The following is a 25,613-nucleotide window of genomic DNA, read 5'->3' as shown; positions in this document are numbered from 1 at the left end:
TGTCGATCATGTTGAACTTGTCTTTTATTTTGAAAGAAACTTTTCTTTTGACAGGCATGCTGTGAAATGCATGTTGCACAGGAAAATATAGAGATTTATGTTTTATGCAAGATTATATGTGTTTTCAACAGCTTTTTGAAAAACTAAATTTGGTTGGTCGAATTCTAAAAAACAAGAACAAAGAACAAGGGCATGTGAATAAAACCAAATCATTATCACATGTCAGGTCTGTCTTTTTGGCATATTTTAAAACTAATTATCTCTTTACTATGTAATTTATACCCCAATACATTTTCAGACTGACCACATTTGATCAAGTCTCCTGATGAACTTGTTTATCTTGATACACAAGGCAATGGGACACTTTTTGATATCATAAACCATTTATTGAAATATAAACCATCTTAATGTACATGATGTAAAAATAATGAAACGTAACATTAGATCATCATACTGAGAATAATCACCTATAATGACTGATCGGGTACCTTTATCAGCTACATCACACAATTCATTGGCAGCTCAAGCATTCACATCCACACAGCTTTAAACATCCATGACCAAAACAAGACTTTTGATTGAGTCGTTCGCTCAATATGATGGATTTGTTCTGGAACCCCAAAGTAATTATGGAGGTTTGGATGTTTTCTTTAAAAAAAAAAAAAAAGAGAGAAAAAAAAAATGAAAGTGCAACTGATTGCAGATATTGTCACAGTCAATGGGAGGAGGAGGCAGTGGCACAGCTGGAACAGCAGCAGGAAAACACTAAGTATTGATGTATGACATCAGAACAACATGAATCTCTGGTGTTTTAGCATATCTAGATATCTGGGATGGAAATGGGAGGGAGGACACAATGTTGAGGGAAGATATTCATGAGATAAATCATGCATTTAATTGTTGTTACATCCCTTTAATCCTTTATTTACCTTTTGCCAAAGTTTGTCAACGGTTTTAGTTTTTCCTAAAACATGTAAAATAAATTGTGAATTTATTAATACTGTTAAAGACCATAACATCTGGTGATAACTTTTTCTGCTTTGATTTGTTAATAAATATTCCTTTTTTTTACAGACATGTTGAAAGCATTGGCGTTAGCAGGGCTGGAAAGCTTGTTATATACATAAAGGAATTGGGTATTTTCCCAACACTTCTCTCTCATAAAACAACTCTGGAGCTATTTACATTACAATCACTCTTTGTCTGACAAAGTTTGTTTGAAGAAAACTGCCTGGCTGAGGTCTTTATCAGCAGGATTTATATTGTATAATAATTCTATGTCCAATGAGATGGGGAAGAAAGCAGAGCTGCACTTAAATCCACTGGTTTCATTTCTCAAAGTCCTTCTAACAACTAGTCTAGTTATTATTCACAAATAGTACATGATTACAGATAGCTGAAGTAAAAAAATAAATTTGAAATACTGCACGTATTTAGCCATCAATGACAATATACGGTAATACACAACAAAAATTAACATACTTCAGAATTTGTGCTTTTATATCCATGTATTGCGACTGATTGTACCAGCATCAGGTGCTTCTGTTGCAACAGCTAAGTCTATCTGCCCGTGCTAGGGCTCTTTTTTGAAGTCATGTGAATTAAATAGTTCTTCTGTAGTGGTTTATATTTTATGTATGACGCACATCCCATGGTATCATTAGAGCCGATAGAACGGCACTGTTTGTTTTCGTCCTTTCTTGCTTATATTGCTGATGAATGCCCACAAGAGTAAAGCTTTGGAATGAGGAAGACGTCCTTTCCATATGTCCAACATCCAGGCTTCAATTCAAGCCTGCAAACTCCTCCGAATCAACAGGGGGCATTGTCCAGGAAAACGGTCTTTGCGTACCTTATATCACCACAGACCCACCCAGACAGGGTGAGAGGTGACAGGAGGAATTCCTTTGACCCTGTGATACGTTGTTCATGCTGCTCCCGCTCCCCAGTTGGGATAGTTGTCACAGAAAACTGTCCTCTACTAGGTCGCTACAGTCCAGACACATCTCATCTAGAAGCGTGATGTCTTCAAGTGTCTCACCCTCACGTTTAGCAAAGGTGGAGCTGCTTGAGCCTGTCTCGATGGCGCTCTCTTCAGATGTTTGAGAGCTGTGGGGTTATAAACGAAACCAAAGAACTAAAGCCTTTTGTTGTGGAGTTCATTAAGTTCTGATAAATGTAGCCTTTTTTTTTTACCTGTGTCTGTTCCGCTTTCCGTATTCGTCGTCTGACATAGGGTCCAGGTCCGGAAGGGGGATAATGTAACCACTGTCAGAGCTGAGGCGCTGCTCATCAAAGCCGCTTTCCCTGTCCTTCAGTTTTCCATGGTTTTTGTAGGTGATTCCGATGTAGTCTTCGTCATTTTCCACGCACACCCGAGTAACAGCAGGGTGGTCACTCTTGAGGAATTCGTGATTCACGTTGTCATAATGCTGCAGATATTAAAACAGATGAATGTATCAATGGTTAGACAGGAAAAATACCAAATGCATCACACTGAAGCAGCAATGAAAGAAACCAGGGTTGGGATTATCCATGTTCAATTACAACTCAATTACGATTACAGTGACTGGCTGTTTTTTCCAATTACAATTATTATTTTTCCCCTAAAAGTCAATTACAACTGCGTTAGAAATGACTAAAGTTCAATTACAATTAATCACAATTACTGACCCTTTAATAGATAAAAATGTACCCTTCCTCTTGTGTTAGCTTTCTGTTAGCATCTCTTATGACAACGGGTTAGTTTGATTCATGTCTTAAATCAGCTGCAGAATACACTTAAAAATGATCTATCATCTAATTAGTTTTTCATCTCATGGTTACCTTGTTAGGCTTCCTTATCAATGAAAAATTTTGGTATTAATATTTTTGCTGTGGGGGACGTCTTAGCCTTTTTTCAGTCAATTCAATTCAATTAACTTTATTTATATAGCACAAAATACACAAAGTAATCTCAAAGTGCTGAACAAAATATAAAGTCCATATTAAGAAAGAACCCAACAAGATCCACATGAACAAGCCAGTGTATGCCCCTAGATTAAATTTTTCTTTAAAATGGTAAAACGATTTTGAAGAGAACTGACAGATGGGGGAAAAAGTTGATATGAAACATATTTTAATAATTGTTCACTACATATGTGTAAGCCATAGAACTTTGACATGGTTCCACAGATTGCGTTTAATTAAATTGTAAATGACAGTTTTTGTAGAATGTCCATGTCAATTACAATTACAAAGTCCATTATCTGAACTCAATTACAATTACATTATGATCACAACAACAACATGTTTTTACAGTTACATCATAATTGTAATCAATCATAAATTACCCATGCTGTCAAACTTGTTAGTTCAGAAGTCACATATTGCTCTGTGTGTTTTTTGTTTCTACGTGGGCTAAAATCAAAACGTCCTCCAAACATATCTAGTAATCTATGAACAAAATCATTCTTTGGGCCTGACCGAATATGATGAAGGGCCAAATTTGGCCCCCAAGCCTTGAGTTTGACACACAGAAGTGGGAAGGTGAGTGTTTAATAGTTCCCACAAATCAACAGCTGGATGGTTTGATAGAAAAAACACACCTCGTGCAAGACACGAGGTGCAAAAATAAAGAACTGGTTCCTCCTCTTATGCAGCCAGTCATGGCATTAAAACAGTGTAGGAGGCAGAGGTAAACGTTTGATGTGCCATGTGTGGCGTGGACTTTAATGGGATAATTAAGCATGGGTGGTGGAGGCGAGAGCTAGAGCTGCGTCATTATCTCGACTGAGGCCAGCTACCCTGACATCCAGCTGCTGCACTCGCACCCTAAACACACATTCTACAGAAACACTCCTAAAGCACTCCCAGGGGAAGTAAGCAAGCCTTTCAACGAACAACCCTCTACTTAAAGACTGTGTTTAAATTATTTTCAGCCTGTACTTTGCTCTGCAAAATGATAGCAAAGCAGCCAATAAAAACCCAGAAAATGTAAAAAAGTAAATAGGAAAGGAGTGCGTAAGGGTGATCAACGGGTAAAGAATGGGTGGGCATGGATTTAGAAAGCAGGTGTTATGTATCTACTGAAGTGTGGGGCAAAGTGAGTTCCCGAGAGGCCTCACCCTTCTGTAGCTGGAGGGCAGCAGAGATGCTACATTATCACTCAGACCCTCGAAGGAAGGCCTCTTCTCAGGCTCACTGTTCCAGCACTTCATCATCATCTCATACCTGAAAACACAAAAATGGCCTCTGTTACTATAGAAAACAGTACAAACTTTCCTGTGCCCTGTGATTTTTGCATATCTGGTGTCAGCCACAGCATATCACAGCCCAGTTACAAACAGTCCAGATTTTGAGGGTCAAATGGCTACTTCAGGTAACAGCAGTGTAACCACATACACGTCATTGGGTGCGTGCTCGGGTCTGGTCATCCTGTATCCACTTTTGATCTTGTTGTAAAAGCTTGAATCCACCACCATGCCAGGGTATGGAGTGCCACCTTCACACAAAAGGAAATTATTTTTAGTTTATAATGCCACTTTTGTTTCCAAGATTATTTAAAGAAGCTATCTTTGTCAAATATCGGCAGATTTGACTTTTCAAGACTTTGGAAAAATTCAAGACAATGAAAAAAATGAATAAACCAAGAGAAGTTGGGATAGTTACGGTCATAATTCTTTTCACACATTCAAATTCATATATTGGTGTTATCATTTATTAAGTTAGCATACTATTTGTCAAATATACAATGAATTTCGTTTGCGGTGTTAAAGTTTGGAATGATCCTGAGGATCACTTTAAGTTAATGAGTTCACTATCTATCTATCTATCTATCTATCTATCTATCTATCTATCTATCTATCTATCTATCTATCTATCTATCTATCTATCTTAAATTTACCACCAGTCCAAATATACTTTAATCAATTATATTTAAATATACAGACCTTATTGTATTGTTCATTAGCTAGCCACATGGCTTTTCTACCAGCCACATTGTTTTGGGGAAGTTTTGCTATAAATGGATACTTCACATGAGCTATAAAAATACCTCTTTCAATTCCGATAATGTGAATTTTTGATAGCTTCCTACAGCATCTTGCGGTAGTGTCATGGAAAGGCTAGATTAGCATAACTGGCTAGCTTGTTAGCACTGCTTATGTAAATCCTAGTTTAGCTTTAGTCTATTTAATGTCACATTACATTTAAACAATATACTTTTATTGCCTGTGCTTGTGTTTCAACATGAAATCTGAACTTTCTGCTAGTTATGCATGACATTAGCGGTTAATGGTATCAAACAATATTGACTTTCAAAATATATCAGCCATTCCACCAATGTAATTAACCGATAAAATAACTAGGCTTTGCTTCCTTGATCGACCCATAGAAATCAAATACTAGATGCCTCACCACACATGGAGAGACATAACTAAGTGCCGCCATCTTGTGTGTGGGGAGCAGACTGCAGGAGAGGTAGGAGGTACTCAACAACTTCAATGTAGGACTATCAAAAAAAACACGCACATCGCTTTGAAAGCAGTGTACTGGATCAAAAAGTCCAAAGATGCAATGAAAAAAGTCCGCACAACTGCGCGGTTAGTTCCCAATTTTAATTAATTTATACCAAAAAACGTGACGTTTTGGGCTGAACGCCCTTCATCAATGATCACTCTACAACATCAAAGCAGAACTAGGCAAGACTTGCATTCGCAAGGTGAATACATATTTGGCAATTGAAAATTTGCAAAAATGACAACCTGTATCTGGATTTGTTGACAAAATTGTTTATTTTGCTAATGAAATTGAAAGCAATAATGCAGAAAAAACAAAAGACTGACCTTGACCTAAAATATGACCTAGAGCAAAGGTCAGGTCCACACATATAAAGGAAAGGTTGTTCAATGGTACCAGCCTGGACACTGGATCTCAATTTGTGGCCAAATTATAGGGAAAAAAAATATTTTTGTTTTGTTTTGGCTAAGCTTCGTCGTCCTGAGAGTGTTGAGGTCTCACTTTGTTCATTTTTCTGAAGAGTTCCTGGCCTTGAATATGACCTTGAGCAAAGGTCAAGGCTGTATGTATTTTCATTGTTTGTTTTAAAACCAATTGTCATGAATAAAAATGACGTGTTTTACATAACGTATGTATTTTTCCTATTTTGTAATGCCACATTATTTTCAGCTTTGACCTATGTCTGTGTTTGCTAGCAGGTCAACATAAAAAAAAACAGTGAATAATAATTTAGTTGTTTAATCCTACTACTGAAACTAGATAAAGAATAAGAAATATCAGTATTGGTTTTCAGCCAAATGAGTTGTAAAAATCTTTGTGCTCACCTAAGGAGAATATTTCCCACAGAAGGATGCCGTAGGACCAGACATCACTCAGTGTAGTGTACATGTTGTCGAAAATACTCTCTGGTGCCATCCATTTCACTGGCAGGAAGGTCTGAGAGAAGACAGTGTTCAAATGTTTATTTCAACACTAGAAAAACAAGTGGTGGTAAGAATATAGTGAGGAGACTTACGCTGCCTTTAGAGACGTAGTTATTGTCATGCATGATGTCTCTTGCCAACCCAAAGTCACAGATCTTTACAATCTTGCCCTGAGACAGAAGGACATTCCTCGCTGCAAGGTCTCGATGCACACACTGCAAAAACAGATCCGAAGCAATGATAGTGATTCAAAAACCAGCAATAATTATGTTCAAAACTAGAAGCAACTTACTTTCCTCCAACTTACAAAATATGTTCAAAGGAAGAGAGGGGTATTATGCCCTCAGAGGTGATCTAAACTAGAAACAGCCCATCCACAACACAACCATGAAAAGTAGATGTATGTCTGAGGGGTGAGGCTATGGAATGCGTTACCAAATTAATTTAAATATAATAGGAATATGTCAATATTTAAAAAAAAAAAAGAAACAAAGATATTTTGATGGTAAGTACACAAAAGAGTGTATGAAAGGGAGGAGTAAAGTGTATTTTCTATACGCTTATTTAATTTTTTTCATTTAAATGTTTTATTATAATTTTTCCCCTGAAACTTTATTCTGTATGTCAGTATCAAGTATATACACTACCGGTCCAATATTTTAGAACACCCTAATTTTTCCAGTTATTTTACAGTTACATTACAATTCAAGTTGTGCAAGTCCAATGAAGAGCTTGAAATGGTACAAAGGTAAGTACTGAACAGCCAGAGGTTAAAAAAAATGTTTTGTTACCCAAAGCTGAAAAATAATGTACATTTCAGAATTACAGGAATAGGCCTTTTTCAGGGAACACGAAGTGGGTTAACAATGTAAAGCTGTTCTGCAGCAATGAACGTTGAATCAGCCTTGAAAGCTGGTGCTAATAATTCCTACAGGTGTTCCAACTTTTCTTGGTTACTTGCATAAAAGCAGTGTTAGAACACACTGTGGTACCAGACCCTCATGAGCATCAGGTGAACAGTAGTGTTCATGGATTCCATGATTTCTTTTTCATCTCTAATTGCTTATTTGTTCCTTTTCATTTCAAAGTGCAATGACACAATAAACTGAATCATTTTCAGTAAAAACCTGGAAGAAGTGTGGTGTTCTCAAACTTTTGACCAGTTGTGTGTGTGTGTGTGTGTGTGTGTGTGTGTGTATTGTCCATGTACATTATTTGTGCTTTGATTATCAATTAATATTGTCCATGTACATTATTTGGCTTTGATTATCAATTCATATTGTCTATGTATATTATTTTGCTTTGATTATCAATGAATATTGTCTATGTACATTATTTAGCTTTGATTATCATTTAATATTATCTATGTATATCATTTTGCTTGAATTATCAATTAATATTGTCTATGTATGTTATTTTGCTTTGATTATCATTTAATATTGTCTATGTAAATTATTTTGCTTTAATTATCAATTAATATTGTATATGTATATTTTTGCTTTCATTAACAATTAAAATTGTATATGTATATTATTTTGCTTTGATGATCAATTAATATTGTATTTTTAAATATAGACATCAAATGGGGGGGGGGCTAAACATAAGCTAATGCTTCTTTCCCTTTTCCCTTGGTCTGACCACCAGACTGTTAAAGCTCTGACTCCGACAATAAATTAACCAATAAAAACTAAACCAATCTAATAGTGTACAGCTCAGTGCCCAATGTAAACTCTTTATTTTGTGCAGTATGAAAAAAAAAAAAAGAAATCTGCTTCAACCACTACTAAACATGAGTACTTTTGGGTGTATTTCACTTCAGTCATATTCATTTTTTCAATCACATTTCATATTGCTTTATAAAGCTCTGTGTAAACATATGCCAGTTGGAAGCAGGGCTGTAACCACTGGATATTCAGGGATAATAACTATACGAATGTAAACTCAATGAATGGCTTCATGTCTACTGTGTGTTCCTGCCGGGTTAATTCTAGCTGTGGTTGTGCTGCGGCTATATCCAACGCCTTAGCTCCCTAACCTTTACAGGACTGCTTATCACACGACTGCTGTTTTAGTATAACTCCTCTTATCAGCACCACCACTGTCATCATTTAAGACACGGCAATCAAAATAACAAGCTGACATGAGTGTAGAGGGACGTGGCAGGATGTGAGGGTGTGGATGTGTGTGAGAACAAGCAAAAGAGTCAAACGTACATTTTTGGAGGCGAGGAAGTCCATGCCTTTGGCCACCTGGTAGGTGAAGCTGAGCAGGTCTGTAGTGGTGAGGCCTTCATTCAAATCGTCTGAGAGCAGGTTGTCAGTCTCACATTCTGGTTTGAAAAACACAAGCACGGACACATCATAATGTGATTCAGGGGTACATGTTCATCATGTGTTGTAAATATAGCAATGTCTGCTTAAATCTGGTCTTTACTAATGGCAGGGAGAGACTGGGCATTATTATATATGTGCTGCAATTATCCGGTTTGTGTAATTACAGGGCTGCACAAAACCTAAACTCTGACAAGGGTGTACCTCCTTAACTAACATTGACTCAAGCACTACGCCAAAGCCAAGCGAGTGCACTTTGTGAGGACAGAGTGAAAGCGTGCGTACCACTCGAGCCTTTCTGCGAGGGTGGGTGGTCGTAGCTGGATCGCAGGATGTCCGAGTACTTGGAGGTGTTGTTCATTTCCAACATGGGAACATACTGGGTGTTATCAGCCTGCTTCATATCCATGTAGTCTCCTTTGCTCTCGAAGGACAGGATCACGTAGCTGTGTGTATAAGACAAGAGTGGTTGGTGGTGACAAGTCAAAGAATGACTCAGCAATCTATTCCAGCGGTTCTTAACATGTGGGTTGATTCACAAAGTTGGTTGCAAACCAGTATTCATAAAGTCGAAGGCATATGCCTAAGCATAGAAAAAGTGCATTAATTAATACATTTTTTCTTAAGCACTGCTTTTTAGTGTATACCTTTCAATACGATTAGAAAGAGACTATAAATAATTTAAAAGAAAATATAAAGAAAATATCTTAAAGTTATATGACACTTTTGAAAGTGTGTAATATGTTTTTTGTGTGTATTTAATCTAAATCATATACAGATAAAACAAAATTGGGTTATTAACAAAAGCAATGGTTTGAAAACAGGATGCTGAAAATTGATTATTTGTTACTGTAATGGAAGAAAAGGGGCGGGACTAATAAGTTTATACTCTCACTCACTCCCTTTCAAACACAAAACATATGTGTATGCAGTAATATATGTAACTGTTTTGTTTTTGTTTTTTGTTGAAGGGAAGCCGGCTGCATCAAATCTTGTTTCTTGTATTATTGCATTTGTTCGAAATAAAACAGTGTATCAAAATATCAAATATCAAGAAAAGGTCTTTTTTTTTTCTTCTTTTAAATTCCTATTTTTGCTTAATCAAATACCAGTCTACCATTAAAGGCATTTCTTCGAGAGTGAAGGCTAATATATATATACTGTATATATATATATATATATATATATATATATATATATATATATATATATATATATCCATGTCCAAGGCCTCTTATTCCCTGTTCACTTGTATGCATGACAATGTGTTGTGTGTGTGTGTGGGTGTGCGCGGCTGTGTTAAAACCACTCCTGCCTCAGGCTGAGGTTAGAACAAGATGTGGTTGGAGCAAACATGATGGCCAGGGTTAAATCATGTCATGGTTTTGAGGTGTGGTCACTGTGAGTCATCCATCAACACAGATGAGCCTCAAACAGAAGGACAGACAGAGAGGGAGGGAAGTGACATAACACATTTAACAGGTACCTCAGCAATGAAATCAGGATGAAAGCTGAGAACACTTCTGGTGTCCAGGGAGAATTGTGCTAAAGTTATTGATCGGGGGAGGAAGCGGGAGTATATGTGCATTTACAAAGCATGTTTTGAAAAATGTATGTGCTTTTATTCATATATTAATTTGATTATTTTCCAGAAAGCAACAATCTTAGTAAATGCAAATGATCATATACGATTTGTTAATGTTCATAAAAGCCATAACTGGTTGTTCTTTTGATTAGGAGATCCTTTTTGAAGTAGTTACAAACAAGATAGCTAAACACATTCAATGATTTGATAATAATTTTAATAATAAGTTTATTCTGCACAAATTGCACTCAGTGTAATGCTTCTTGGACAGGACTCCAGTTCATCAATGGTTTATGACTTCTTAAAAGAACTTGAGACAAGTAAAAGCGTAGGTTTTTGTACTGTAGAAAGAAACCAGAGACACAGAGAAAACCCATGCATGCTGAGAGAACATGAAAACCCAGCACACCAAGAACAGCATTGTTTTTTTTTTAATTTAAAAACCATGATGGCAGATGGTAGTATTTTTCTGACTGTGGCCATGTGCTGTTTGATACTGCCTAAAACATCTAAAAAGCTTTTTGGTGTGATAACGCAACAAATGTCCGTGCCTCAAAAACAGAGTTTTAAATATCAACCACCATCTTTTGATCTTTGCACTTAAATCCAGACCTATCCAACTGCACATCCATTTCCCCGCAATCAGATGACCAAACTCTTCACTTCCACGTGAATGTGGGCCTATTGTAAACACATGTTAAGGTTGAGATGTCATGCAGAACTCTGTACCTTCGACTATTCTCATCAGCAGGGTTGATTCCAAAGATATCCAGCTCTTTCTTGGTTTTCTCTGTGTTCAAGCTGAGGAAGTTCTCCCTGTTCTTGTGTAGATAGTTGACCAGGTCCCCGTAGAAGCAGTACTCGGTGATGATGTGGATCGGGCCTGGGAAGAACACGGCAGGCAGATAAAGTCACGTATTGGCGTCAGTCTGCAGGCTAATCTTATCAGGGCCTCATAAAGACTAAAAGCACAGTCAAGAGGACAAGCCTCTACTTCCCATAAAAAAAGCCCATTAAAATACTCAGCCCTCCATGAGCTGAGGCGGGCCTGTCAGTCTTTTTGGGCACTTGTAAATGTGCAGTTCTGGGTCTTATAGAGTTTGTGTTTTCTCCGTGTTATATGTGAACATGAATGTAGACTTGTAAAGCCAGGACTAAATTGCGATGCTTACGGTTTCTGAACCACTCGTAAAAAGAGTGTGCATTTATCTCTCCTTTTCAGGTTCCTCTGGGTTTTGCTCACCTGCCTTAGTGCATGCACCCAGGAGGTTGAGGATGTTAAGATGGGGTCCAAGATGAGTCATGATCTTCAGCTCAGACATCAAAGCTTGTTTCTCACTGGAGCGTGCTGTAGCTGATGGAAAACACAACAGCAAGTGACTATGATTAATCCACACCCAATCCAGCCAGCTCTACTACACTAACATCTTTCATGTTTTTTCAATACTGTATGTTTCAAAGTATAGTGAATTTTGGAAAATGAACTCTGAGCTGGAAAGAGCAGTTCCAGTAATGTAGTCACTGTGTTAGACACAAGTCATTATCAGAAGTATAAAAATTCAAGTTTTCATTTGTATCTCTTTGTAAACCCTAATTTTACAATAAACACTTTGTAAGCTACTTTTAAAAACCATATTTTCCCAATATGTCTAAATGAAACAGGTCAAGCACCATGGGCCTTACTTCATCTCTCCTTTAATCATCACACATGGATGTTGGAGCTAGATTGCTGTTCCTCTACACAGATGTGGTGTTTTAGGGGCCCCGATACGGTATTTTTTAGGGAATTGGTTCCAGAGGAAATGACTGTTCCCAACCACCCTGTGGAAATTTTTTTTATAAACGTTTGGACTCATGGTCCTTTTCTGAGCTCTGGTGGGGACTAGAATGAAAAACCAGAGCTTTGTTTCTGGCTTGTCCAAGCTCCAAGCTTTTTGTTATGCATAAAAAATGCCCCTCGAGAACAACTCCACTGATGGATACAGTAACCTGGATCTCACCCTAGATATATTTTTTCTAGAAATATATTAGGGTCATGCACTGCTGTCTTTAAGTGTTACTTTTAAAAAACTTATTGTCAATAAAACACAATATGACCATAATCTTAATGTAACTCTGGCCTTTGTGCACTTCTGGAAGTTTCTTTCTCCCAAGTTCCTAAAAAACCCATCTAATTCCTTTAGTTTTTTTTTTTTAAAGTACCATAATATCAGCTCTTTTGTGTTTTTAAAATACAATGAGTTACTCTCTTATTACTCACGCTTTAGCATTTTTACTGCCACCTTCATGACTGGTTGGGAGCAGCTGAGTCCATAAGCGGTGCCTTCAACAACTTTCCCAAAGGCTCCAGAGCCGAGAACACGACCTGCACATCACAAGAAAGCAATAAGTTATAATCTCGTAAGAAAAAAAAGGAAACTGCAGAACCGTTACCACTTCAATGAATGTCACCTCAACGAAACTAATTAATTACAACCTCAGGACAAATCAGGCATCTAGATATTGTGATCTAGTCTCAGCAGGGAGGCTAAAGAGCTCCCAGCTTACCCAACACAAGTCTGTCACGGGGAAACTCCCATCTGGAGTCATAGGGAAGCTGCATGGGGTCCACGTAGATGTACTCATGGCCGTCTGGACTCACAGACTCTATGACCCTCCAACGGATCTCATAGCGAGGTTTCTGTAAAGATATAAAAAATAAAATAAAATACTGTTTGATAACCTTTGTAATCAAGTTACAGCACCTAAAGAAAACACATTTCCATGTCTCTTGAATTGGCCAAACCAATGGAAAAGCTATAAGGGCCATGATAGTCTATTTGGTCATGATAGACCATGATCGTGTCTTTGGCAAACCGGCAAAGCCAATACAGTCCAGTGTGAAAATGTCGAAATAATTTGCTGTTCGTATCTTTTGTTGAGTAAGATAGTCCATGCTTTGTTTAACATTTTTAAACCCTTTTTTCCTTAAACACACAATTGTTTAACATCCAAACCTTTATCTTATCCATGAGAGAGAAATCGGGTGAGGAAATGGGTGAAAGGTGAGGGGTGGGAATAAATGCAATGTGATGATCACATTTGTACCTGCTTCCAGATAACAACCAAGACAATGAGTGAGATGATGACAATGACCAGGAGCACCAGCACAGCAGCAGCTACAGTCAGTTCTGGGTGATGGCCTGTCCAGGAAAAAAAGCAGTGGTCACATGATCAATGGAAAAGGATCAAGTCCTTCTTAAAAAATGAGTGAATGTTATTTCTCTGGTGTGCTGAAAAATGTAAAGAGAAACATCAAAAAGAGAGATCACGATAGGCTGTCAGGAAAAGGGGAGTGAAGATAAAAGTGTGAGGCTTTTCTGGAAAAACCCAAAGATTCAAGGACTAGCAGAGCCCTAAACACAATAATTTACATCATTTATCTCACTCTGTGTTAAAGGGAAGGAACAAGGTAGAAGTAAGGGTTCTGAAGCTGTTTGTTCTTACCATTGGACACCAGTTTGACCTCCCGGCTAACGCTGGCCATTTCGTTCCTAGCCATGCAACGCACTGCCAGTGTAGTTTCCAGATGACCAAACAGAACCTGGCTCTCCAGGTTATTTTCCTCATCCATGTGCGAGTCCATTGTGATCTCAGTGGAGTTGATGTTGAGGGGCACCCAAGATGAAGAGTCATTGGCACAACTGAGACAAAGACAAAAATAAATACAACAAACTAAGGGAAAAAGTGTGTTGATTGAATGTCTATTAATTTATAATAACTATCGTACTGTTTGATGTTCTTGCAGATGAACCACTCCACTACAGGTGTGGGCTGTCCTCTTGTTATGCACACAACAGACTGGCCTGTGGCTGAGCCGTGGTGGATATCCATCAGGTCTACAATGACTGCAGGTACTGTAACAATGTCCCAGACACATACTGAGTTAACCAGGGTGAGCCGTAAACGTGGGGCTGAAAGTTTTCAAAGCCAAAGAAAAACAACATAAACACATGTCAAAGCATTCCTCCCTCTGACCTTTGACTTCCAGGACCAGACCCACATCCCGACTTTGGTTTCCATTTTCAACTCTTATGGTGTAGTTTCCGCTGTCTTCCTCTTTGGCACGGATCAAGGTGAGAACACTTAAATAACTGCACAGGGGGGAAAACACCACAAAGTTGAGGTGTGCTAAGCCCTAATTAGAGCTCTCTGATGAGTGGCAACTTCACGCTAAGGTTGTCATTAGCAGACAATCACCTGGTCTCACTAGTTTGCCGAAGGCTGGTAGAGATTTCCGCTGTGACATCGCTGAGCGGAATGCCGTCCTTAAGCCAAGTGACACGAGTAGTGGGAAAAGAACTGATGATGGCCCTGAACTCATGAACCTCGTCCAGCTCTGCAGACTCATAAGGCCGGAACTCTGGCTTAATGGACATGAACTCTCCAGCTGTAGAAATTTCAATGCGCAATGATTAGCAATGGATCTTCAACATCTTAGCACACTAGTGCAAAACGATCTTTGCTGTAGAAAAAAACGTTTTACCGAAGACTTGGATGGCTAGCTGTTTCGTCTGGCTTTCATTCGTCATGATGTCTGTGATGGAGCAGGAATAGATGCCGCTGTCCTTGGTTGAAGCTTGCGGGATGGTCAGTGTATAGAGGATTTCCTGATCCCTTTTATTCTCATGCACAGTTTTAACAGCACGATTAGCCTGTTGTAAAATGATCCATCAAGGAGTGTCAACCACAGGCCGCCAACAAACAGATCGACGTCAGTTACAGTATCTTGATGCATGCCCTCACCAGTTTTCCAGGGTATTTCCAGTGATCCTCCAGAATCTCAGATCCCCGAGCCAGACAGGTGATGGTAAGCGCATCTCCCACCAATAGTGCAGTTCTTTTTGCTGTTAACTCAACATGCAATGCAGCTCCACCTGTGAAAAAACAGGGTTTAAATACCTTCCATCACAGATGTTCCATTTTTTTAGCCAACAAGGTATTTTTGCACACCTGTCCAGCCATGAACGATGTATTCACTGCTGTAGTGCTCGTCTCCGCCTATGACAGCCTTGCAAACATAAGTCCCAGCTGTGAATATCCCCAAAGCGCCCCTCTTGCTGTCATACACACATGGCACAGGCTGTTGGGTGTCAACACTAAGCAGGGTCACATTAGCCCTTGGATCTGATACTCGACACTGGATCTCCATCTCCTCGTGGTCCGACAGGACGTGGTTGCCAAATGGCACAGAGGATGGCACAAAGGGAACATTGGGGTCTGTTTTTGAGGAAAATAAGTTTTTCAGAAAATGATATACATCAAGTTATTAAACACACAAGCACAGAGGAGCTACCATACCTGGTACATAGATATAGATGCTGCTGTCGTCTGAGTCTTCAGTTGTGTTTCTGTTGTAAAAGCATGTGTAGTAGCCTGTGTGTATTGCTGTAGCTCTCTCCACTGTGATAGTAGTGACAAACAGGCCACTGTTGTCCTCCCGCGTCTGCTCAGGCACATCCAGGGGTGTTTCCCAGGCCAATTTCTCCCCTCCACGACAAGATATGGTGAAGGGATTGTGAAGGGACACCACAATCTCCTCCAGCTCTGGCAGCAGCACCGGGGCTGAGGAGGGAGGGAGCAGAACTGCAGGGGAGGCTGAAAGAAAAACGTCCAGCCTTTAGTTATCTTGTCGTCCAACATCCATTCATTCATCCATCCATCCATCCATCCATCCATTTACCTTTCACTTTGAGATTAAAGGAGAACTGGGTAGTGCGTGAGCCACTTTCTGCTTTGATGGTGTATTTTCCATTGTCTTTTTCCATTGGTTGCCGAAATGTCAAAATGCTCTGATATCTGCAAGACAAAAATAGCAGAAACTTCAATCAAATTAATTTTTTTAGAGACCCTACCATCAGGTGGTCTTGCCTTACACTTTTTCTATAAAGTCAGACCTATTTTCTTTTTACTCTACCAGCAGTGATTCAGAATAAGATATACTTTAATGAAAAAAACAGGGGAAATTATTTATTTGTTATTTGTATTTGTTATTTATTTATTTAAATTATATTATTTATTTCCCAAAGTGTGGCCCTGAAGGCACATCAGGTGGGCTGTGAATATTTGAAAGGTAATTTGCGTAAAGCACAAAAAAAAATAGCTTAATGCTACGATTTAGTTTGGAAAGGCTCAAAAACAAAAATACACAAATAAATATCAATCGTTAATCAAAGCTGATAATAGTTTACTTACTGTGATATGATCTGTATATAAGCAATATTAGAATGTTGATTGGATTACATATTATTTTTGCAAATAAATAATCAGTTTGATTAAATTTGTGTTTTTTGTTAAATATATATAAACACGTCATGATAATGACAACTTATACAATAAATTGTTTGGTATAAAATCATAATAATAACAGCAGTATGAAAGTATATATTTAACAATCCACAAACAGTATGTACACTAACTAATAATAATAATGCAATCTAACTAACACTTTTTTGGGGGTTTAATTACGCAGCATAATAAGCGCTACACAAAACAGTCAAACTAACATTTGGCTTCAGTGCAATTAGTTCAATGATCCTTCAATTCAGGAAAGTTGTGAACAAATATTCTTCAAAATTAATTTGAGTTTAATCAACCCTTTCACCTCTATCTTTAAGTGGGCACTGTGTTTTATGAGTTTGTGCATTAGTGAGTGCATTAGAGAGTTGTTTACGTAACAAATGGCCTCATTCACTGGCACTTACACAGGCTAGAAGTTGATAGACTAGTCAAGCCATATCACAATCTCTTAGTTGGGCTTTCAGCATGTCTAATTGCTAAAGGAGAGCTCAGGGAGGTTGAAAACTCTGGTGAAACAGAAAGGCAATAATGCTCACTTAATCTTAACTTGTAGGATTAGAACAGAAAAGCAGCCTTTTGACTTTTTGGGATTTAACCAGGATAAGATGTCAGAAAACATACTAAATGTTAGTTCTATACATAACTGTAGAGGGAATAAAATCAACCAATTCTTCAATTCTTGGATTTACACCATGCATGAATCATTGAATAAAAACAAGAGCTTAAAAAAAAACTTTAAAAAAAACTTATATTTTGTGTTTGATAAAGACACATTGGGTGTTGAACCCTGCTGCTTTTGTGGTATAGGTGAAGGCTATGACCAAAGGAATAATTCACCTTATGGAATATTATTGAAAGCAAAGATTAATCCTCACCTGTTTCCTTGAATATGGCCAACTTTGGTGTGTATGTAAAAGTTTCCTTGTATGTCTATGTCATCTTTCATCCATGTCACTTTAGGAGGTGGGTAAGCGTCAATGAGGATGGTAAACTCAGTCTCCTCCAATATGGTGACAAACTCAGTGGCTAGAATGCCACTGTGGTCCAGAGCGACGAATGACTTGTCCTCTGAAAGAAAATCAAAGATCAAAAAGGTGATGGAAATTACTTTAAAAGAAAAAAAAATGGATCCACTCTGAGACTGGGAGCGAATACAGTGCAACATAGTCAGGATGCAGATGAAGTGACAGCAAGGGTTGATGTGTGCTAAATGCCTCAGAAACATCTGTTAAAACCATCCCATAAAGCCCAGCAGTTGATGTTCAAAGCAGACGCTCATTTTTATGGCCTCATGGCAGAAAATGACTTCTCCACACAACTGAAAGCACCTTAGGCCCACATCCCAACTTTAACTAATTAATGATGATGAAGCATTACATGAATGTAATTGACATAACTTGCTGTTAATCCTCACCAAAGACACTCCGCACAGAATTCTTACCAAAAACGGTGACGGCCACACTGTTGGCTCTGACTTCTCTGCTCCCAGTGTGAGTGACGGAGCACTCATAGGTGCCGCTGTCCAGAGAGGTGGCTTGTGGGATGTTGAGAGTGTAGACGATCCGGTCTGGGAAAACCTCTTTCACCTGAACTGCTTCTGAGGCCTTTAAATAAACAAAAAATATAGGGATTTCAAAATTTCCCACTGCAAAAACCCCAAAAATGTAAAATGATTTTAGAAAGTCTCATAGCAATGGTTCTCAGGCCAATGGCGGCACAGATAATGAGGATCACAAATAAAAGAATATGCAGTATTTGGAGTTGAAACTGCAAACAAAGGAAGACATTCTTGCATTCCTGTCTCAAGTAAAAACGCTGAGCAGCAACAACCATGAATCTCAACAGAAATACAAAGAGATAATTGCATATGAAACTCAAACACTGAGTTGTCACTCAAAGCTCATGTGGTAACTTAGAGCTCAGTGGTAGGCTGTCATGTGCTGACAGGATCCGTCCTATACACCTCAAAGTCTCTGGGGACAAAGAATTTATTGCCCTTTTACTTCCCTTCCTTTGATCTGCCTCCTTTTCTCAAGCCATTTGTCCTTAACCTTAACTTTCCCATCAGCACATTTGGCTTTGCTTTAACTTCTCCAGCCAGCTCTTTGGCCAGCGTCCTCGCAACAAACACACACAACATACTTCGTGGCCACTAAGCACTGTCCTGTGAGCTATATTCCTCTTGCCATTGCAAGGTTTGAGTCCAAAACCAATGTTCGTTTATTACAGGCTCAGCGCTGCTGGGTAGGAAATAGAAGCAGCATCAAGAGGGGGAAAAAATGAAACACAAATAATGTGAAAGGGGTAAAATGAGTGCATCTTGCCTGTTTTTTTGCGTGAACCCACTGCTGCTGGTAGCTGGAGCCGGAAGGAGCGGTGCAGGTGATGTTGAACGTGTGCCCTGCTCTCACAGACTCCTCGCTGGCTTTGACCTGCACGTCAAAGTCCTTCATCTGATCTGGAGCTGCAGATTGTCCACCAGAGAGCAGATATTAGCTCGGCCAGCGTACAGATCCCAAGGTAAATGACAGTATGATTGGCATGACCTCATTTATCCAAGGGGGGGTCACTATTACTCATACACATGTATGTAGAGTGAGTCATTGCTGTGAGATGACCTCCGCTCCCAATAATAATGACTTTATGTCATGGCTTCATGCAGTGAGATCACCTTGAAGCCATATTGTGGTTAACAAACATTAAATTATTTCCAGCTGCGCACTTTTTTTCTTCCAAAACGAATTTTTCTGGTCACTCTCACAACCAACCTTCCTTACCCACTTTATAAAGGGACTAAGATACACTGAATGCTCTGCATCAGTTGGTAACACAGTTTTATACTTAAGGCTGACATTAAGCTGTCATTATTATGACATGGCATCTGTCATTAGCATTAAAAAGGGGTCATGAAGGCTGTCATTAAGTGTCTTGTTTGATATTATTTTATCATCTTTTTATAAACCCAGTGTTTTTCATAATTTTCCTCTCCAATTTGAGTTTGATTTTTTATTATTTCATTGTTTTTTTTTATAAACCCAGTTTTTTTTTTTTTTTTTTATATCAATATCCTTTCTAATTTTGGTTGCTTTTTTCTTTTTCTTTTTTTATGAACCAGATTTTTTTTTTTTTTTTTATTTATTTTTTAATTATTATCCTCTCTAATTTTAGCTGTTTTTTGTTTTATTATTGTTATTTTTTTATAAACCCAGTTTTTTTGTTATCATTATCCCTTCATGTCTATCCTATAACCCTACCTAACCCTAACCCCTAACCCTTTGTTACCCTAACCCAACCTAACGCCAAGATCCCTCCACCTATACCTAAAAATGCCAACATAGCTCCAAAGGTGTCATAATTTAGCATTTAATGACAGCTTTTATGACACCTCATTCATGCTGATGACAGATAATGACAGCGTAATGTCAGCTTTATGTATAAAACTTCAAGTAAAGTGTTGACCATACATCTTCATTTTGATTTACTTTTAGTTATAGTCTTTTGACTAAAACACAACTTAATTTTAGTCAATATTTAATCATCAGGGTTATTTCAGTTATAGTTTAGTTTTAGTTAACAAAATGAATACTGCCGTGCATCTGTGTGGACTCACTCTCCGCTGTGACTGTGTAAATGGCACTTTGGAACGTGTGCTCGTTGACGGTGGTTTCACACTGGTACTGTCCCGGGGAGAGGCTGCCGAAGAAGCCCATCTTGTTGTCGTAAAATGCAGACATCTCCTCTCCACTGAGGACACTCTTTAGTATGACGTGAGAGTCGGGATACGACACACGACAGGAGATGGTCACTCCGAAGGGATCCATGGCAACAACAAGGTTATCGGGCGTCTCAGGGACAAACGGACGCTGGGAATCTGTGTGTGTGCCAAAGACAAGAATTATACTAAACTAATCTTACATCTGTCTGTAACAGTGGTCCAACAGCTGTTGATGTTATAGATAATGTGTTTAAAATGTACATAAAGAATCTCATTCACCTGGGACGAATACATATATTCCCGTCTCATTTTCCTCATCCGGTTCCCCGTCCAGCTCACCCTCCTGGTTTTCATACGCGCACATATAGTAGCCTGTGTTTTCCACGGTAGCGTTGAAAATGAAAAGGGTGGCGGTGTAATATCCAGGAAAGACAAAGGTGTTTTGAGGCAGAGGTTCAACCCAAACCACGTTCTTTTTCCCTGTGCAGCTGATGTTGAACACAGAGTTGTGCTGTAGGATGAATTCTTCGCGGTTCGATACGATGGTTGGTGGCGACAGACCAGAGGTTACTGAAAGACAATTGGGCCAGTTGTAAGAAATGTCTTAAACACATTACTTGAAGTCTTATACATAAGGCTGACATTACGCTGTCAATATCTGTCATGAGCATGAATAAGGTGTCATGAACCCTGTCGTTCACTAAATTATGACACCTTTGGAGCTATGTTGGAATTTTTGGGTTAGGTGGAGGGATCTAGTAATGTTAGGTCGGGTTAGGGATAGGGTTAGGTCTGGTTAGGGTTAAGGTTAGGGTTAGGGTTAGGGGTTAGGGTTAGGGTTAGGGGTTAGGGTTAGGGGTTAGGGTAACAATGGGTTAGAGATATTGTAACGAACGATACTTAATGACAGCCTTCATGACGCCTTATTGTTGGCTTTATATATAAAACTTCAAGTAAAGTGTTACCGAAACGTGTCACCAAAATGTCAGAAAGGAATAAGAAAGAGTGTGAAAGGAACTTACCAGGAATGTGCACGGCCAAGACGACTCCAAGGACAAGGTGCCACTTCACCCCATCCATTCTGATGGATGCCAAGGCCTGTGAAGCACAGTTAAAGCTGTTCAATATGAAGATTTACTGATTGTTCACGTCAATTCTTCATGTTAAATATATAATTTCTATTGATATATTAATGACTTTATATTCTCATCATTGTCTTATGACGTTGAATCACACAGAATATACGTTTTTCCTTTGCTTTTTTCTTTGTTTGTACAAGACAGTATGAAATATCTGTGGACATGTTGGGAGGGATGTTTGTCAGCCTGGAAAGCCCAGAAGTATGAATGCATTTCTTTCAAATGCCGGTAGAGGGCGACACAGTCCATCTTTTAAAGGTGCCTCGCTGCTTGAATCGTTCCCTCTGTGCCAACTTTAAATTTATCTCCGCCTAGTTCTGCCTTGTTTTTCAAGTAAAGGCCTTGTTTTTTGGGTCAGATTTTGATGAAAATCGTCGTTTTGTCAAATTAAGAGTGAAAAACCACATTCTTAAAAATGCCAGAACTTTTTTCTGGCTTGTCTTCATAATTCTTTCCATGTCCCGTTTGGTTACTGAGCTCTGCTGGGGGTGTTTTACTGGTGAATACAGTTTTTCCATTAAGCCTACACCATGGGGCGCCTGTTTACTCCCTTTGGGGGTTTACATTATTTTCCTAATCCACATCTTCAAAGTCTCGCTTAGAATAAGCATATTTAACATGTAGTATTTAGATTTTTCACTTCCTCCTTGGTGAATGTTTTTTCCGCCGTGCATGGATAAAAATCATCTTTTTCTCCACTGTGAATAAACAATAAAAACTTCTGGCCTCTCTCAGTTTCTTGCGGCTCACCGATATGGCTCAGTCAAAACGGGCGAAATTGTCCGTGGGTAACCTGGGTTTATGCAACCCTATAATTAACACAAAGAAAATCCCAATTTGAGCACATTACCATGGCAATAGTTGACCAAAAAAAAAAAAAAAGTGATACTTTTCGACGTATTTTTGCACACGGTAGAGTCTCAAAACATGTCTATGAGAGGAATTTTTGGCGCAACTCCTTTGCCTATCCGCTGCGCGTAAATCTTCCCCTATACAGGCATGTCCTCCTCTGGTTTTTATTCCCACTCTCTCTGCATGCGACTGAACAAATGTGCCAGATTCCATAACCATCCAGAGCAGCTTGGAATATTCTGCAACAACAGCTGACAAACACTTATTTCTGTCGCTCAGATCAGAGTTTAAAAAAAAAAGAAAAAGAAAAAGAAAAAAGTTTGGTGTCCAATGGTAGCCTCCTGGTGGCTGTATAGTCCAGATGTGACGTCCGTCCTCACCAAAGCGCGTTCAACTCCAAACCCTCCGAAGTGAAATGGGTTTGAAATGTCAAAAATATTGACGGTAGCCTATACATTCCTCTGAAATGTTGCATTGTGACACATGCAGCAGCAGCAGCAGCGCTGTAGGTGGTGAATGAAGAATGCACTTGAGTCAGTGCAGCTGCAGCTCTCTCCCAGTCATTCCAGTGCTCCCAGTGCAAAAGCATCCACATTATTTCCCAACATGCCAATGAAAAACTAGAATGACATTTTTTTTTTTTTTTTTTTTTACAAAAGATTTCCAAAGAAGTGTCAAGCATCCTCCACAGAACACTGAGTTACTGTAGTTTGGGGTGACATATCCAGCTGTGAGGCCGAAGCAGAGCACTTAAAAAAAAAAAAAAAAATCCTGCAGCAGAGTCAACGACGTGTCCCATAACCCGGCGTCCAGCAGGGAGACCATATGGTGCACGGAGCGGTTATCTGACGAATTCCTGATGCATTTTCAATATATATATATATATATATATATATATATATATATATATATATATATATATATATATATATATATATTTTTTTTTTTTTTTTTTACTTTTTTAAAACTTGCAGGATTAAAGGACTATCTGCTTTTAAAGAGGGGGAAAATATACAAAGGAATTTACCTCTATGTTTAAGTACAAATAAAGTTGAAACTAGATTTCAATTCATTGCATACAAATGTTTTCCCCATTATAGATAGCCTCATCTTTATATTCAATTAAAATTATCCTTGTTTTTTCCCCCTCTAAACTATAAGTAATTAGTTTGAATTGACTTTTCTATTACCTTTGACTAATCCCTTCTTTCTATTCCTTGGGTGTCAGTATATCCGCAGTGAATGGTGGCTCCAAAAGGCGCAGTGAGGGTCCCTTACAGCGGCTGTAATCCTCAGGGAGTGCGCGCTGTGTGAGCATGTGTGTGTGACCCTCTGTCCGCATCCACGACCGCCCCTACAACTGCGCTCCGGCTACAGCGACCTGTAACTGATTCAATGTTCCACCCTCCTCCTCCCTTCTCCCTCAACCCTCCCCCCGACAAAAAAAAAAAAAAAAAAAAAAGTAATCATCTGGTACTAAATAAATAACTCTCAGGAAATGACACCCCCTTTTCCCCTCCTCCCTCTGAACTGCTTCTTTCAAAGTAAAAGTCTTCTTCTTTTTGTTAGTCAAAGGGTGTAACTAGAGAAATTAATCCACTTTACATTCTGTTCTATATATAAAATAGTGGCAAAGTTGTTGTTCTGTTTTTGGTTCCAGTTTATTCCTAAAGTCAGAATGGAAAGAACGTACGCCCCTGTGCTCATTTCAACCATATTTATTGGAGGTGAAATCCAATATTGCGCCCATAGCGTCTGTCAACAAGATTGGCTGAGGCGCACTGAGATATAGGGGGCGCTACAACACCACAATTTTAACACCCACATTCCTCTCTCTCTTTCACACACACACACACACACACACACACACACACACACACACACACACACACACACACACACACACACACACACACACACACACACACACACACACTTCTCTCTCTCTCACGCACGCACAGACTGGAGCGATTATTCTGTGCTTTTCTCTGCATCAGAGGTGTCAGCTGTTTACCGAATACTAACCCATTTCCGTTTAGCCCTTCAGCGCCCGCAGGCTGCGCTGAAGGGCACCTTAGAATAATGGCTTCTGTGAACCACCACCACCACCACCACCACCTCCTATCTGTGGTGTAAGAATAGGTGTATCAGTCCGGTGTCCCCGCACGGAGCAGAGGAGCCCCAGGCCTGACACTGTGCACCCCCTACCCCCACCTTTATCCCCCCTTTATCCCCCTACAACGGGCTGCTGCCGCTTGGCGCAATTACTTCCACATGTTAGGAAAAAGAACAGTGTCCTTGTTCTTCAAACAAAGGATCTGAACTTTGGAAGACTGAGTAACAGCACACCGACTACAGGTTTTTCACGTTTGAGTGGCTGCATCAAAACAATAAATAAATAAATAAATAAATAAATAAACAAAAATAAAATAAAAACCTACGACTCATTATTTTTTAATGCATGATCAATTCATACTGATGTGATGAAATTAGTTTCCATAATCATATGCGCCTGCAACACCAATAAAAGCTCTAATATGTTGATTATTATGATATAGTTAATTATCCTGCAGGATTCATGAGACGCCATACTGTCGTTCTCCAACTGTCCACCAGGTGGCTTTGTAAAAAAAAGATGCACTGCACAGGGTTGTAAATAATCAAATATATTCCACTGTGCGTTTACATTTTAAAGAAATCAATATCTTGGATATATGTGTCTGTATATTAATAGGTCACACAACGAAAGGTTTATTATGAATACATAATGCTCTATCGGGTTTCCATAAACCTCTGCATAAATATTAAAGTTGTGTAAAAAAAAGAAAAGAAAAGAAAACAAATCTATACATTTATCACAGTCTGATGAATTTATTTTTGTAGCAACTAGATATTACTTAGACAAGCTTGTGTGAATCGCTTGTCAAATTCCAATTTTCATTTCATTTTAAAATTACAATGATACGCATTTTCACAGTATTTCACAAATTACAAATATTAGGCTTGAGTCAGGAAAAAACACATTTTGATGCTCAACATTTGACCATTACACTACTCTAAATGTAGTCTGTCAGGATGACTCATCGTTGAGGAGTTGAAGGGTGACAGAGCAGGGGTTTCTGGGAGCTGTCCAGTGCTGAAAAGTCTCAGCAGGATTTTTTTTTTTTTTTTTTTCTATTGCGCTTAAGCAGAAGTGCTAAGCTCTACCTCAGGCGACACATGTGCCTACAT

The 25,613-nt window shown here is 38.8% G+C and overlaps 1 protein-coding gene across 2 annotated transcripts; it reads right to left on the bottom strand.

Annotated features, from left to right (window-relative positions):
• Positions 1-361: 361 nt before the first annotated feature.
• pdgfra (platelet-derived growth factor receptor, alpha polypeptide) lies at positions 362-23,746 on the bottom strand. 2 transcript variants are annotated; one of them, XM_028444203.1, is made up of 29 exons: positions 23,573-23,746; positions 21,414-21,489; positions 20,671-20,961; positions 20,287-20,547; positions 19,001-19,140; positions 18,118-18,280; positions 17,552-17,744; positions 16,060-16,175; positions 15,678-15,974; positions 15,330-15,596; positions 15,123-15,253; positions 14,863-15,031; positions 14,577-14,766; positions 14,355-14,470; positions 14,107-14,233; positions 13,824-14,020; positions 13,425-13,519; positions 12,885-13,017; positions 12,598-12,702; positions 11,581-11,691; positions 11,067-11,220; positions 9,038-9,198; positions 8,636-8,751; positions 6,515-6,637; positions 6,324-6,435; positions 4,384-4,483; positions 4,107-4,212; positions 2,197-2,432; positions 362-2,109 (listed from the first exon to the last, which is right to left on the bottom strand). In XM_028444203.1, the coding sequence occupies exons 2-29, from the start codon at positions 21,469-21,471 to the stop codon at positions 1,962-1,964; spliced, it is 4,416 nt and encodes a 1,471-aa protein (XP_028300004.1). In that variant the 5' UTR covers positions 21,472-21,489; positions 23,573-23,746; the 3' UTR covers positions 362-1,961. The 2 variants fall into 2 exon arrangements, with proteins under 2 accessions (XP_028300004.1, XP_028300005.1); XM_028444204.1 differs by having other exon boundaries at positions 11,581-11,685.
• Positions 23,747-25,613: the final 1,867 nt, after the last annotated feature.

This window comes from Gouania willdenowi, chromosome 4, assembly GCF_900634775.1.
Source record: "Gouania willdenowi chromosome 4, fGouWil2.1, whole genome shotgun sequence".
NCBI classification, from domain to species: Eukaryota; Metazoa; Chordata; class Actinopteri; order Blenniiformes; family Gobiesocidae; genus Gouania; species Gouania willdenowi.
This window is presented reverse-complemented; position numbering and strand designations above follow the sequence as displayed.

What these genes read in the sequence shown, in the direction of transcription:
- pdgfra (XM_028444203.1), bottom strand. Translation starts at nt 21,471, where the DNA reads ATGGATGGGGTGAAGTGGCACCTTGTCCTTGGAGTCGTCTTGGCCGTG. An exon ending in GCTAGCCATCCAAGTCTTCG is followed by an intron (nt 14,767 to 14,862) that starts GTAAAACGTTTT and finishes AAATTTCTACAG; the next exon opens with CTGGAGAGTTCATGTCCATT. An exon ending in GGAAAGCGGAACAGACACAG is followed by an intron (nt 2,110 to 2,196) that starts GTAAAAAAAAAA and finishes ATAACCCCACAG; the next exon opens with CTCTCAAACATCTGAAGAGA.